This window comes from Gigantopelta aegis, chromosome 8, assembly GCF_016097555.1.
Source record: "Gigantopelta aegis isolate Gae_Host chromosome 8, Gae_host_genome, whole genome shotgun sequence".
In the NCBI taxonomy this organism is placed as follows: domain Eukaryota; kingdom Metazoa; phylum Mollusca; class Gastropoda; order Neomphalida; family Peltospiridae; genus Gigantopelta; species Gigantopelta aegis.
The window spans coordinates 49,101,555-49,119,379 of NC_054706.1; the positions used below are offsets into that span (position 1 = coordinate 49,101,555).

The window sequence follows — 17,825 nt, forward strand, 5'->3', positions numbered from 1 at the left end:
TTTACGGTCATATGGCGTCAGATATATGGTTAAGGACCACACAGATATTGAGAGAGGAATCCCGCTGTCGCCACTTCATGGGCTACTCTTTCCGATTAGCAGTAAGGAATGTTTAATATGCACCATCCCACAGACAGGGTAGTACATACCACGGTCTTTGATATACCAGTTGTGATGCACTGGCTGGAACCAGAAATAGCCCATCCAGCTGACCAGATGGTATTGCATTTTATTAAAATTAAATGCTAACAACATAAACAATGGAGGGAATATCCGGCAGAACAGAGCATGGAGTGGGGTGTGGGCTGTGGCGGCCTAGCTCCTCGCCCCCAATAATTCTGAATCAAAAATATTATTGATAGTAAATCTTAAGGCAGAGATGAATGTTCCTTGTAGAAAGCAGGAAATTGCATTTTCTGGAAATCCAGTTTTCAAAATTTACAGGAGAGTATACACCTGAACCCTCTAGAAACTTTTGTTATTGTCCCCATAGCAATATGGCCATGCCAAGGTTGGGGTGCCTTGGGATCATGACCTTACAATATCAAAATATCATCACATATACAATATATTGAAATAGTAATAATAATATATATTATTAACATAATACAATATTGTTGAATATCCGTAAGATGGGAAGTTAAATGCTCTTGAGTTCAACATGAAAATGAGGAAAAGAAGAAGGAAAGAAAGCAAAAGGAGTAAGGATTAAAAGAAAAAGGAAAGAGGAATGGAAGAATCTAGCTAAAAGGAATATAATTTGTACTGTATCTGTATTTCCAAGCAAGCTGTGTTTATATATATATATATATATATATATATATATATATATATATATATATATATATATATATATATACATATATATATATATATATATATATATATATATATAATTCACTCATTGATATTTATTATAAATACTTTAATTAAAAAGTTCAAACCAGGGGGTTCATTGTTTAATAAATAATTCATTGTTACAATTTTTTATTTTTTTTTCTATATAAAATTTTGTTTGTAATATGTCTTTAACGCTGTTAAACTGTTACTTTTTTGTGTACTTACATACTATAAATATAATATTTGACGTTAATTGTTAACCAATTTATAAAATAACTGCTTTTGTTATTAATCATACCAAATAAGACAATATCTTAGCTGAAATTAATTTCAATTCCTGTTTTCAATAGTATCCATGCTTTTACATTTTCCCACGTATTATGAAACTTTTCACATTTGAAAAATAGATGTTGCAAGGTTTTTGGATAATTATTACAAAATTTGCAAATATTAGAATCTATATAATGGATCATGTGTAAATATGTATTAGTTGCCAGGATTCTATGTAAAAATATATATTGAAACCAGGATAAAGTCGTATCTTTTACGTTATGAAAAGGTATAACATAATACATTTCCCATTTCTGTAGATCACATACAGACCCTTCATTGTCATACTTTACATGTGCTTTTGAAGTTACTGTTTGGGTGTTTAGTACATTTTAACATAATAAAAGTGTCGTCGGTTAGGTCGTGTGAATTATATATAAAATATTTAACAGCATTTATTAATGAAGCATATTGTAAAAAATTGTAGTTTTTTTATATATTTGTATGAATTCTTCAAACACCATAAAATCTCCTAATTCATTTAATAGATAACTTATAAAAATAATACCATTTTTGATGTATTTATGATAGAACATAAAATAAACATATAAGGGGACAGAGGATCAGTATAAAACATAATATCGTATATCAATCTTATATTTTCTCCTATATATCTACCCTTAATAAATCCTATTTGGTCTTTCTCTACTATTTTATCAAGAACTTTTTTGATTGTATTTGTAATACAAACAGAGGCCATTTTCTAGGTGCAGTTTAGAAGTGTTATAGGTCGCCAATTTTTTAAAACCTATTTGGGTTTATTCGGTTTTGGAATGCATGTAATTATACCTAATGTTTGTACGTCAGACATCTCTTTAATAGCATAACTATAATTAATGGTTCGAACAATACGCTGTCCAATACCAGAACAATTTGAACAGTGCAGTTGTAAATCCATCCGAGGACTGGGCTTTTATAATTTTCATATTTTGTAGATAGTTAAATACTTCCGAATATGTTATTTCTCCCTCTAGCTCCTCAGCTTACTCGTCCGTTAATGTATCGAATTTAAAGTGAGACACCATTTAAAAAATATCATCGTCATTTCGTCTAGTTGATGCGGAATATAGATTTTAATAAAAAAAAAAAAAAAATTCTTTTAAAATTTCTTCTTGATCCTTAACTTCTCTTCCATTGTTCAATTTTAATTTTCATATCAATTTACTATAGCAATTTCTAGATTCCAAATTACAAAAGTATTTCGATGGTTTTTCACCTTCTTCAATCCATTTGGATCTTGATCTTATATAATGACCTTTTCTTTTCTCAATTCTAGTAATTAATTTTTCTTTTCTTTTCAATTATTTCAACATTGGATATATTTTCATTTCTCTCCAGTGTTCTTCATTTCATTTCATATTTTTTGTTCTAATTCACTTCTCTTTTTCGTTTCGTAAACAGAAAAAGCTGTAGTTTCCCCCCTTATTTTCATGAGTAGTATTTCTGAAAAAGGTTGACTGTTTATAACAAATTGTAATTCGTCATTGGGAACAGTGTTTAAATTGTTTAAATCATAAACAGGTACAGCATATTGACGTTTTACTTTATTAATTGTTTCTTTCACATATTCTCTATCTTTTAGCAATGAATTGTTAAATTTCCAAAGTCCTCTGCCTTTCTTTATTGTATACCGGCCTCGGTGGCGTCGTGGCAGGCCATCGGTCTACAGGCTGGTAGGTACTGGGTTCGGATCCCAGTCGAGGCATGGGTTTTTTAATCCAGATACCGACTCCAAACCCTGAATGAGTGCTCCGCAAGGCTCAATGGGTAGGTGTAAACCACTTGCACCGACCAGTGATCCATAACTGGTTCAACAAAGGCCATGGTTTGTGCTATCCTGCCTATGGGAAGCGCAAATAAAAGATCCCTTGCTGCTAATCGGAAGAGTAGCCCATGCAGTGGCGACAGCGAGTTTCCTCTCAAAATCTGTGTGGTCCTTAACCATATGTCTGACGCCATATAACCGTAAATAAAATGTGTTGAGTGCGTCGTTAAATAAAACATTTCTTTCTTTCTTTATTGTATTTAAATTTAACGTCAACACGACGCCTGCATGGTCTGACCTATAACTGTTTTCAATATCTATCCTTTCAACCAAACATATTAAGTTATTAGATATTAGGAACTAATGTAATCAAGCTTGTTTAACTAGTGTTTTTTTCCCTCCACGTATATCGTTTTAAATTCGGGTGCAATTATCTAAATGGGTCCTTGATATCAAGTATTTCTATAAGTTCCAAACGTTGTTTTGTTTTTCGCTTTTGGATGGTTAACATGTTTATAATTCTTATTGGTTTAAAACTAAATTGAAATCTCAACATATTATATATTTTTCATTCTGAAATTCTTCAACATAATTTATAATATTTTGAAAAAAAAAATAGGGTCATCTACATTTGGTCTATATAAGTTTACAAGTGTTATTCTTTCTCCTTCGATAGTTATATCAACAATAATAAAATTTCCCGAATCGTCTTTCTTGGTATTGTGTATTTTAAATTCAAAATTATTATTAAACATTATTATAACACCTCTTGCGTTTCCTGTATAAGAACTAAACCAACATTTGTATCCCCATTGAGTGTGAATATATGGTTCTAATTCTGTTTTAAAATGCGAATGTTGAAAACAGTAAATGTTGATTTTTTTAATGTTTTAAATAGTTCAAAATATCTCTTCACTTTTGAGGATCCCCTAAACTTTGGCAATTAAGAGTTAAAATTTTAAAAGTAGCTATGATGGCCGTCTATCTGCTAAAATTTCATATGGTTTGCTTGGAAATATTCTCTGATATAAACTATGTGAATGGTAAGCAAAGGATGAACATTAGAGGAGGAAAAACAGAACACGATAAAAATAAGTACACTGGGGGAGTGACCCCCCACCTCCCGACCCCACCTCCACCTAGTCTCGAATGCTAATGATGTTCCTAACGGCCAGGTATAACAATACAGAGACCCTTTCCCCAACTCGTGTCTTATGCTTATGATGGTCAAAACTGCTATAAGACAGTCAGTGATAACTAATTTCAAGTGTTTTGAAGCTATTTTTAATTGTTCATCAGTAAAAGGTAATTTTTCATGTATTATTCCTGTTATTTTTATAGTAACAACTTTGGGCTATAGTACTAGTTTTTTAACTACTAAAACTAATACAGTTTCTCTATTTCAGGGATTTTGAACACATAGCCTACTTTATATCTGTAGTTGCATGACTATATAGGACTGAAAGTTTAAGGAAACCAGGAATATTCGTCCCACCGGACTTATATGCTGACAAATGTAAGACTTAAATTACAAAAATTCACTCAACGGACTCTGATTCCACAAGTCTAGTGATCGGGACAAAGATTAAGAAAATCACAAATAATCAGGATTGTGATTTACCGTCAAAATATAAACTTATAAAACATATTATTAAAAAATTATGTTGGGTTCGTCTTCCCAGTGGCCAAATGAGTTTTTGGGATTTTTAATCCATATATATATATATACTTCAAACCCTATAGTATATATTATCCGCAAGGCTCAATGGGCTACATATTGTTTTTTTAGATATAATCCACGTTGCAACGCTACCCCACTTTGATCTGTAACTGGTTCAACAAAAAGCCATATTTGTGCTACCTCCTGCCTGTGGGAAGCGCAAATAAAAGATCTCTTGCTGCTAATCGGAAAGAGTAGCCCATGTAGTGGCGACAGCGGGTTTCCTCTCAAAATCTGTGTGGTCCTTAACCATATGTCTGACGCCATATAACCGTAATTAAATGTGTTGAGTGCGTCGTTAACTAAAACATTTCTTTCTTCCTTTCACAAGTCTATGACGTAAAAAAATAATTAAGTTGATACTCAAACTTAAAAATAATATTTTGACATAGAGATTTGAACCCACAATAATCTGAAGAAACTCGTACACCAATCCATCACACTAAGAGGGAAGGCTGCCAAAACCTCACTTTTTTTCTCGTGTCTTTCTGGCAGCTCGTGCAAATTGTTGAGTATAACAAACAGACTCTAATTTGTCAGACTAGTATTTCTGTCACTGCTGTAGAAGGAATTTAAGTCCGGTAGGAATACAAGTCCTAGGATAAAAACAACTTAAAAATAAATCAGGTATGAAAGTCCGGGTAGGATTATGGTTCCTAAGCTATGGAGGTCCGATAGGACTACTGTTCCTACGGACCTCGGTTCCTACGGACCTGCGTTCCTTTTATACCGGCTCCCACCCAGAGTGAATTTTAACGACTCAATGGGTAGGTGTAAGACCACTACATCATCTTCTCTCTCACTAACCATTAACAACTAACAACTAACCAACTGTCCTGGACAGACCGCCCAAATAGCTGAGGCGTGTGCCCAGGACAGCTTGCTTGAACCTTTATTGGATATAAGCACGAACATAAGTTGAAATGGGCAGTGCAGTAAAGTGGTCTTATGCTGTGCTCGCATCGGCCATACGTATTTTATTTAACCTATTTATTTAATTAAAACAAATTATCATCATCCTCAGTGTGAATATAGCAAATGTACACTGACATTGCGACACATTTTGGCGGAGTGTGATCACCTGAAGTTGATGAAAAAAACAAATACTTGGCGACACTGTTACACAAATTAGTAGACTGTTTTAAATTCCAACCAGAATTAATTTAAAAGTTCTTAAAACCTGCACATGTTACAATTATGAGCGGTGTCTCTATTTTAAAAATAGATGGTAAAGATGGTTGTAACAGTAATTAGGCAATTAGAATACAGTCGCATTATAATTAACACCTTTGTATCCCATCACCTTTTATATGTGTACGTCTTCCCCAAAACAGGACGCATAGTGTGGGTTTCCCACCAATATAAAAATCAGGCTATAATTACATATGACGTTCTCGATACATTTTACTGGCATCCTTCAGCATTTGTGTCTAATACATTAAATATATGACATAAGATGTAGGCCTTATTAAATCAAGGTACATAGGTACACTATTTTTCTACACTAGTGTTAAAAGTGCTCTCTAATTAAAAGTCTGGGAAATGTATATAAAATCTGAACTGGAAATGGTTTTCATTGACCATTTACAGACAGTGTCTGCAGACAAAGAGGATGACCTTGTCAATATTAAACACATCTGTGACTGACCAGTTCTTTCGTCCACCTGTCAGTCATTTTAAATGATGTGTGACTTCTTTACTTTCATGTCCTTTCTCTCTTTTTCTGGGTTTTTTTTTTTTTTTTTTTTTTTTTAAATTTTTTATTACTTGTTTCCCCGTCTGCTTCCGCGTTTGTCTTGTGCATTTCTTCTGGACTGTATTCAGAATTCTTGCTTTAAAGGAACATTCCTGAGTTTGCTGCATTGTAAGATGTTTCCGACTAATAAAATATTTCTACGATTAAACTTACATATTAAATATATTTTCTTGTTTAGAATATAAATGTCTTTATATTCAATGTATTTCTGGTCATCTTAAAGAAGCCCAAACTGGATTTTGTCTTCAAATATATAATTTCGTACGTACAAAAAAAAAACTTATTTTAGAAAATAAAAATAATACAAATATTAGAGCGACCGATCAGAAACACGTTTAATATACAACCACTAATATTTTATGCAGAAAAATATGTTTGATATGTAATTAGAATCGTTAAAAAGTCTCTGTTAGTCGATAACATCTTAAAGATAGCAGCAAACTCAGGAATGTCCCTATAGAACCAATGCGCTCCCTCTGTACATAACACTATACCTATAGTAACTTAATGCTGATATTAAAAGACACCCAAGCTATTATACCTAAAAGTTACCTCAGGTGTCCTCTAGTGGTATTCTGTTTATAATAATGTGACAATACGGCTAGTGTGCGCTTAATGTTAAAAACTGTCAATTTTAGCATGTCCGACAAGAAGTGATCATTAAATACCGTGTTTACAAATGCACTTAGTTTCTTCAATTTGACACCAGAAACCTTTAGTCCGATTATGTTGGAGTTCACTCATAACTTTTATGTTTGCGACTAGTACAGACGCTACAAGACGAACCCCGACACATTTATCCGAAACGCATGGTGTCGGTTTTCTTTTTATAGTGTCCGAGTGAATCACTAACGTACAAATGTAATATTATGAGAACACTAAAACTGATCAAGCTAAAGGTCTGTGGCATCAGAGTTTGGAAAATATATATGTGTGTTGTAGATAGATCACTTGGTTGTTGAAAATTGACAATCTGTTACACAGAATGCTGTTAGACGACGACACTCGAGGTTGGAATAAGCTTATCATTAAGTGGTTGTTATAAAAAAATGTCTTAGATTTAGGATGATATTTAATTCTTAAAACGAGTTCTTAAACGGAGTACTGGTCGCTGTCTTCGATATCCTCAGTACATTGTTTTCATTTTAATGTATTATATCCAGTTAATGTCCAAGCATGTTTCATGTTGTTCTGAGCACACCCTACTATGACAATTGGCTATTTTAAAATGTCGATTTTCTTCTCCACGCTGAGTGTAGCACTTAATATGTGTATGAGAAAAAAGGAGAGAGAAACAGACAGACACACACAGAGAGAGAGAGAGAGAGAGAGAGAGAGAGAGAGAGAGAGAGAGAGAGAGAGAGAGAGAGAGAGAGAGAGAGAGAGAGAGAGAATATGACTAAGACAGCGACAGAGATAGAAGGGGTGAAAAAGTGACAGGCGAGACAAACAAATAGACAGACAGCCAGACAGAAAGAAAGACGGGGTAAGCCACTGTTGAAACACAGCCTTTCCTTCCGAAATAAAACAGCGGGGCATCGTCCACATGCACGTCCATAGAGACAGCAGCACATACCATGGGTTTTGATCTTTCAATAGTGAGATACAATTGGAATAGAAACAAAAGCCGAAGCCATTGAGGGTGATTGATCATGCGACCCCATTGAGACCCCTCTCCCCCGACCCCCATCCACTTCGTCCAAAGGATGTAACTCAATAAAAACAGCTATCTCTCGCTGAATACTCATAAAGACGAAACGAAATTATACGATCTCTTGCGACCATTTTACATCGGTACAAATAAAATTGTTACTATGCTTTTATGTAATAAAATTCCATTTGCTCGATGACAATCGATTGGTAGGAAGATATTATAGCTAGGGGAAAACGAGTACGTGAATGAAGCCGACTCATAAATGTTGACAGAAACTTGCTAAAACATTTTTTATTGAATAAGCAATGAAAGCGGAGTTGTTGCTAGACGGAAGGCTATTTTTCAGTTAAGAGAATTACTTACCGGATACTGGTTTTTAAAACAAAATAAGAAGCTTTGTCGTGTTTCCGACTTAAAATTATTATCGAAGCTGTGTGTGCAATATTAATAATATCCAACCTCACAGAAAGATTGCTGGCTTCTTTGAATGAATAAATGAAAGTGTAACGACAAAATAGCACCAAAAAAAACCCACACTGGCTATTGAGTGTCAAACTATGGTAGATGCAAACAATGAAATGATGACCAGCATTAATATAAAAATTCAAGAGTTAAGTTAAAACACAGTGTAAAGAACTTGTGCAAAAAAAGAAAGAAAAGAGTAAAATAATGCAAATATCGCAGCTAGGTAAAATTAGAATTTATAATAAAATTCAGCATCACGAATAAATACCAACGAAAGTTTAGGATGGAATCGAAATGATTCCATCACATTTCTTCTACCAAATATGTCTTGCCTGGGTACTTGCTTCCTTGATTGACTGATTGACTGACCGTCTGACTGACTGACTGACTAACTGACTGACTGACTGATTGATAGACTGGTTGATTAATTTATTGACAGAGTTCCTAACGGACGTACGTATGGAAAGATGGACCGGCCTCGGTGTTGTCGTGGCTAAGCCATCGGACATAAGCCTGGTAGGTACTGGGTTCGCAGCCCGCTACCGGCTCCCACCCATAGCAAGTTTTAACGACTGAATGGGTAGGTGTAAAACCACTACACCCTCTTTTATCTCACTAACCACTACCACCTAACACACTGTCCTGGACAAACAGCCAAGATAGCTGAGGTGTGTGTCCAGGACAGCGTGTTTGAACCTTAATTGGATATATGCACGAAAATACGTTGAAATGAAATGAAATGGAAAGATGGATGATCAGCCAGAGTTGATCGATCATTTAGTCGGTCATCCGGTCAGTTTTGCTTGTTTCGATATAATTGGCGGAAATGACCGAATCTTAAGTATGGGTATCACGCGTTAATCTCGGCAGTAAAACATATTAGAAATATAATAATTACTATTTTAGGAAGATAGTCCGAGTGTTGTTCAGTAGAGTTTAAAGGGGCAGATCCTAGTTTCAACCCGTGAACATTAACACAAAGGTCAGTTAATCTACAAACCTGTAACACATTTGGTTAAGTTACAATTGATTGAAACAGGAGTCTGTGACTTTGAAGTAATGAAATACTCTCTAAAAATAGAATAAAACTCAACTCCATAACTGTTACTTCTCAGACGCACGTGCGTTTTTAAAAATATGAGAAATCTATTTTGTGATATTAAAAAGACCAGGATGACCAGAAACACTTCGAATGTATAGAAATTGATAATCTAAACCATAAAATCGAAGTAAAGTATGATTTCAGTTATTAAAAACGAATATAATAGTAAAAAATATGCGTTAGTGTTTAAATACTAGGGCATGTCCCTTTAACGTACGTGATACAAGAAGCGGCAAATTCCACTTGTCAATAATCTGTATGTGTATATGCATAGAGTGATCGGATACGTAAACACGTACGGAGGACGCATTTATAAATGGAATCTACATTTGCATAGAAAGTGATTGGTGCGGATTACGGATTACGCCTACGGATACGTCTACCCATTACGGATTACTGATTACGAACAGATGGAATCTGCGCCGACTACGTTTGAATTGATTATTTATAATATTGATCAAACTGTCAATTTCAGTATCAGTTTGTCTGTTTATGTAAAACGGGAAACTTAGCTTCCAACACAATTTAGTTTGGCCTTTAAAAATAAGATACTGAAATATGCTTCCACAAGCAATTAGCAAATGTTTCTGGGTATGTTATCATTCATATTATCATCTACGTTATCATTTCATCTTTCAGGCTATCAAGATGATGATCACGGTGGTCAGTATCTACGCCATCTGCTGGTTACCGCTGCACGTCATCACTTTGGTTGGTGACGTCATACCTTCCATCTACGACGCAGGCTACATCAGAGTTCTGTGGATCGGATCTCACTGGCTGGCCATGAGCAGTTGCATTTATAACCCATTTATATACTGGTGGATGAACTCCAAGTTCAGAGATGGATACAGATACATATTCACAAAGCTCAAACACTGTTGCACGGGTAAGGCATGCAGTTCGTATCACGAACAGACTAGGTTAACATTTGGAGGAGACAACTTCGGTATAGGGAGGTGTTCCGACATCAACAGCAAGACACAAATTACGTTGAGTATGAACAAGCTGGACCATCTTGAACCAGATGCCAAGTCATGTACAAAAAGTCCAACGGTGAAGGACATACATGGGAAAAATGGATTTAACAAATCATCAACACTGGATGTAACAACAGGGGAAAAGACACCTTTAAATTTAACAATGTAACAAAAGCATTGGTAATGCGAATCAACATTTGTGTGAGTGTTTGTGGGGTGTGGATGTGTGTGGGAGAATGTCTTCTGCCGATTGGCAATCATCAACATTGGATGTAAACACAGGCGAAAAGACTCCTTTGAATTTAACAATGTAAAAGAAAAACAGCATTGGTGATGCGAATCAGCCCTAGTGTGAATGTCTGTGGGATGTGGATATGATTGTTGGAGAATGCACCATGAACATCAAAACTGGATGTTAACACAGACAAAGACAAAACAAAAACACCCCTGAATTTAACAATGTAATCAAAAAAGAAAAGAAAAAAAAAAGCAAAAAAAAAAAGCATTAGTCATGCGAATCAACATTAGTGAGTGTCTGTGGACCGGCCTCGGTGGCGTAGTGGTTAAGTCATCGAACTACAAGCTGGACGGTACAGAGTTCGCAGCCTGGTACCGGCTCCTACCCAGAGCGAGATCTTAAGGTCTCAATGGGTAGGTGTAAGGCCACTACACCCTCTTCTCTCTCACTAACCACTAACCAGCTAACCACTAACCCAGTGTCCTGGCAAGACAGCCCAGGTGTGTGTCCAGGACAACGTGCATGAATCTTAATTGGATATAATGGCCAAAATAAGTTGAAATGAAATAAAATAAGTGTATGTGGGGTGTGTGTACATATGTGTCAGGAATGCCTCCAGCTTATCAACATGGGGAGATGCGGAGTTTACAGACGGGTACCTTGTACTTAAATTAAACACCCATGTTAGATAAAAATTGGTACCCTCGATTTCATTATGGTTGGGACACGTCAAACCAAAATTACTACTCTCGGATATTGTGACTACTTCAAATGAACGAATAATAATAAAAAATAACAATAAAATAATAATAATAAAACATTGAAAACCAAATAAACTCTAATGACACTGATAACTAAAGATGTGTTCTGACAAAGCTTTTTGCAATAATGATTTATTGCATACATGCGCAATGTAACATTGTGCTGGCATTAACATCATTGGATTCTTTTATACCGTTATGTGATCTCATACCATATATCCAACTGAATTTCGGTAATGGCAGTTTCAATTTGGATATTACGCCAAGGTGGCACCCTTCCAAGATATTAGAATTACACACACAAAAGAAAACTCCCGTGGGGGACGCTACTGCAAGATTCCCCCCCCCCCCTCCCACCCCGATCTATTCAACTTATTATTTGTTTCGCACTTTTTCCGGAAACACATATTTTTTAAACCTTATTAAATGTACACGTATGTAAAAAAAAAAAGAAACACGTGTGTGTGTATGTATGTGTGTATATTTTAATGGGTATAAACTGCAAGCAGAAGTCTTCATCTTTCCTCAACGGGGAATTTCGCCCACATTGTATTCTGTACAAATCTATAGTTAACGACTTAACCCTCCTACACTAATCACACAATTTACAAATTGTAACTGCAGTTCCGTGTTCAGGAGGTCAAGCGCTTGCGAACAATTTGACTGTTACCATCGTCTTCTGTCTTATCACATTCATCTCAGGTTAGACGCAACAACAAGTCTAGCAAACGCTCACTCCCCTTAACACGCTTCAGGTGGCTGTTTGAAAACGCAGTCTGCTTCAATATGCATATATCTGGAAATGTGATTGGCTAATCAAATCCATTTGCTGTATTAAAACCAACATTTACGTGTAAAACATTGTGAGGATTCCACAAGAGCCTATATACATACGAAGTGTGGAAGGGAATAACCTGTGATGTCCAAACACAATTTTGTAAAGATCGTGTATGTCAAGGTCACACTCACACAAAAATATAAAAGGCTATGATTATGGCGGACCGTTAAGAGTTGTTGATAAATCATACTTGCTTATAGTCCGTCCCACAGGGCTCGCATTTTTTGTCATACTATATAATTTGCTAGAAGTTATTTATTTCCGAGCCGATTGATTTGAAATTTGCACACACAAATTGTATTTATTTTTTATTTTTAAAACACTTTTACTTTTCTTCTTACGTCAAACCAAACTGAAATTATCTACAAAAAACATTTTAATAGAATGATGGGACGGACTATAGGTATATATTAGTTCAGAAAATAAAAATGTGACAGCACAGGCTATCATTCCCTTGGACCCTTCATATTCATACGCTACCTCGTGTTATTTAGTTAGACGTGCTGTCTTTAAAACATATTACCTCTGAAACATTTCTCATGCAAAATGCTAGTTTCTTTAAACAATATAACCTAAATGTTGTTTATAAGGGTCTGTGTTACGCTTAGTCTTACTAGTACTGGCATGGCAATGTAAAGAAAAAACCCGGCGACAATCACAAATCACCTTGGCCCCGTTTTACGAAGTGATCTTAGCGCTAAGATCACCTTTATGTAGCTATGCACTTAAGGTGATCATTCTAAGATCGCTTTGTAAAGGCGGCCCGGTTCCACTGTCGTCGGTACAATTCAGTCTGCGACTGTGAAACCAGCATCAATGTCCGCACTTGTACGAATGCAATGTATTCTAAGACAAAATTTGTTTAGCAGTTTGGTACATGTATTTAAATGAACGAAAACTCTTTGACTTTCAAAGTAAAATCAGACACTGGATTTAACCGTCATTTGTCAGTATAATTAACATGATATTCTCAATTTGCCAACTGTAATAACACTATCGTCATTGAATGTAGATTATACTTTAAAGAGACATTCCTGAGTTTGCTACAATTGTTAATATGTTATTTTAACGATTGTAATTACATATCAAATATATTGTTCTGCATAAAATATTAGTTGCTGTATATTAAATGTGTTTGTACTAGCTTGAATTTCATTTTATTTCCTAAAAAAAAGATTTTCGTACGTACGAAAGGGACATTCCCGAGTTTGCTGCATTGTAAGATATTTCCGACTAATATAATATTTCTACGATTACATTTACATATTAAATATATTTTCTTTTTTAGAATATCAGTGTCTGTATATTAAATGTGTTTCAGGTCGTCTTAATATTTGTAAGAAGCCCAAACTGGATGTTGTCTTCAAATAATTTCGTACGTACGACAAAAACAATATTTAGGAAATAAGATGAAATTTAACCTAGTACCAATATTAGAACAATCAGAAACACGTTTAATATACAGCCACTAATATTTTATGCAGGAAAAATACATTTCATATGTAGTCAATAACATCTTAAAAAGTGCAGCAAACTCGGGAATTTCCCTTTAACGTACAATGCAGTAGTGACAAATAGCTACACTTTTTTGTCATAGAATAGTTATGTCTAATTTGTAAGGCAAAAACATCTGTATTAAAATCTGTATTCACACTAAAGCTATCTGGTACATCTCTGTGAAGAATATACGCAAATAAAAAATGTATATTTTCTTTAAGATCTAGCGACTTTGTTGGTTTTGTAAGGTATTGTATAACGCGTTCATGATTCGATTTCAACAAGCAGATGACGCGATAATGACTGATGGAGAGGGTAACGATAAAAAAAGGAAGTGTTTTATTTAACGACGCACTCTACACATTTTTATACGGTTATATGGCGTCAGACATATGGTTAAGGACCACACAGATTTTTTTAGAGGAAACCCGCTGTCGCCACATAGGCTACTCTTTTACGATCTTTTATTTGCGCTTCCCACAGGCAGGATAGCGCAAACCATGACTTTTGTTGAACCAGTTATGGATCACTGGTCGGTGCAAGTGGTTTACACCTACCCATTGAGCCTTGCGGAGCACTCACTCAGGGTTTGGAGTCGGTATCTGGATTAAAAATTACATGCCTCGACTGGGATCCGAAACCAGTACCTACCAGCCTGTAGACCGATGGCCTGCCACGACGCCACCGAGGCCGGTTGGGTAACGATAATGTCGCAGTACAAATATTGGATTTTAAATTCTTGCTTATATTCAGTTACGTTTCGAACACGTTGTCGTGTGCATACGACTCGCGTGTCTGGACTGTCTATCTAGAATGTAGATGGATGTTAATTTAGTAATTAGTTAATGAGAAGTTGGTCTAATGGTGTTATAGGGCCCCATCGAGCTGTGTAGTCACCCTAGCGGGGAAGCCGACTTAAACGGAATATTCGTTGTTACCTACCCCACGCAATAATCCTAACAATACACATCTTGTATTAAAAAACAAACAAACAAACAAACACACATACACACACACACACACACACATACAAACACACACACGCACATCCACACACACACACATCCACACACACACACACACACACACATCCACACACACACACACACACACACACACACACACACACACACACACACACACACACACACATCCACACACACACACACACACACATCCACACACACACCCACACACACCCACACACATCCACACACATCCACACACACACACACACACACACACACATCCACACACACACACACAAACACACACACACATCCACACACACACACACACACACACACACAGACACACACACACAGACACACACACACACACACACACACACACACACACACACACACACACAAACAAACAAACAACGAAACCACGCAAACACCCCACCGAACAAGCCAAGTTCAAGTTCGAGTAGCACTACAGGCTTGTCGTCGTTAAAGGGACATTCCTGAGTTTGCTGCATTGTAAGATGTTTCCGACTAATAAAATATTTCTACGATTAAACTTACATATTAAACATATTTTCTTATTTAGAATATCAGTGTCTGTATATTCAATGTATTTCTGGTCGTCTTAATATTTTAAGAAGCCGAAACTGGATTTTGTCTTCAAATAATTTCGTACCTACGGAAAACCTTTTTTTAGGAACTAAAACGATTTATTTTTATTTGAGGAAATAAAATGAAATGTAACCTAATACAAATATTAGAACCATCAAAAACACGTTTACTATACAGCCACAACTATTTTATGCAGACAAATATATTTGATATGTAATTACAATCGTTAAAAAGTCTCTGTTAGTCGATAACATCTTTAAAAATGCAGTAAACTCAGGAATGCCCCTTTAAATTAAACCAGTAACAAAGGCAAAAGGAAGAAATGTTTTATATTTAACGATGCATTCAACACATTTTAATTACTGTTTTATGGCGCCCGACTTACATTTAAGGACCACAGAGGAAAACTATATCTAGGACAAAAGATGGACAAAAATACACTCAGACAGACAGATAAACAGACAGAAAGACGGAAGGAAGGAAATATTTTATTTAACGACGCACTCAACACATTTTATTTACGGTTATATCGCGTCAGACATATGGTTAATGACCACACAGATATTAAGAGAGGAAACCCGCTGTCGCCACTTCATGGGCTATTCTTTTGGATTAGCAACAAGGGATATTTTATATGCACCATCCAACAGACAAGATAGTACATACCATGGTCTTTGTTACACCAGTTGTGGAGCACTGGCTGGAACGAGAAATAGACCATGAAGAACATTCGGTTTTGAGAGGATTCTGTTTTACAGAGGGTCCGGTTTACACAGGTTTCACCATATAACATCGATTATTTACAGTGTTCGCCAAAACGCCAAATGCGAAATACAGTTGAATTTGGTAAATTAATTTCATTATTCATTCGTCAACAATCTAATTCTAAATCCCTTGATAAATGTATGAATCGTCATTCTTCTTAAGATAATTTTAAGCCGATCATTTCCTATTCACTGTAAATGGACTACATTCCGAGAACATCGGTCTTTAACACATTAAACATTCGATCGTTGATGACAAATATGAATACATTTCTTTAAACCGCTTTAATTTGTTATTGAAATTTTAATTTCACTAAAGATTTTCGCAGGATATCCGACCAGACCGTACGGAACCGCCTACGTGAGGTAGGAATTCGTGCCAGACGTCCAGTTCGAGGTGTCATCTTAACACCACAACACCGTCGACTCCGACTGCAGTGGTGCCAGATTCATCGACAATGGCCTCAACTGCGATGGAGACAGGTGTGGTTCAGTGACGAGTCCCGATTTCTGCTCCGACGTCATGATGGAAGATGTCGCGTGTATAGGCGTCGTGGTGAACGTTATGCGGCAAACTGCGTGCAGGAAGTGGACAGATTCGGCGGGGGTAGTGTCATGGTGTGGGCAGCCATCTCACACACTGGCAGAACTGACCTGGTCCACGTGCAGGGCAACCTGAATGCACAGGGCTACATTGACCAGATCCTCCGGCCACACATCGTTCCAGTTATGGCCAACGCCAACGCAGTGTTCCAACATGACAACGCCAGGCCTCACACAGCACGTCTCACAACGGCTTTCCTACAGAACAACAACATTAATGTCCTTCCTTGGCCATCGACATCACCGGATTTGAACCCAATTGAGCATCTATGGGACGAGTTGGACCGACGCCTCCGACAGCGACAACCACAGCCCCAGACCCTGCCCGAGCTGGCAGCAGCCTTGCAGGCCGAGTGGGCCACCATCCCCCGGGACGTCATCCGTACTCTGGTTGCTTCAATGGGCAGGCGGTGCCAGGCAGTTGTCAACACACGCGGAGGCCACACCCGGTATTGACTCCAGATGACCTTGACATTGGTGGTGTGTCCTATCACTTACTCACAATGGACTAGAGTGAATTGTGAACAATCCTGCAACATTTGGTAATTATCGGACTCACCATTCAATAATTAAATCAATTCTCCAAATGTTACGACAATGTGGTTTTGCGTTTCTTCTTTTGAAGAGTATATATATATATATATATATATATATATATATATATACATAATTAAAACCTTGAAATAATATAACCGCCAGCATTCTGTTTGCGTGTAGAAAACGTATTTATCAAACTGTGCGTCCATCTGTTGGTTATTAAAGAGACTCAGACATTGGCAGTCCATTTCTGTTGAGTTGCTTAATTCTTTTCAGCTTCCGTCCATCCTGACATGTTATCGACTTACGGAATAATTAAAGCGACGAAATCACTGTCATATTTAAAGTAGTAGTTGTGTTTAAGACAGTCCAGGGAATTTTCACACAAATCAGCC

The 17,825-nt window shown here is 36.4% G+C and overlaps 1 protein-coding gene across 1 annotated transcript in view; it reads left to right on the forward strand.

Annotated features, from left to right (window-relative positions):
- The window catches only part of LOC121379697 (RYamide receptor-like), a 56,891-nt gene extending 46,110 nt beyond the window's left edge, over positions 1–10,781 (forward strand). Inside the window, exon 4 of the mRNA XM_041508348.1 lies at positions 10,272–10,781. Coding sequence (XP_041364282.1) covers positions 10,272–10,781 — 510 coding nt within the window. The remainder of the gene's footprint in view (positions 1–10,271) is intronic.
- Positions 10,782–17,825: the final 7,044 nt, after the last annotated feature.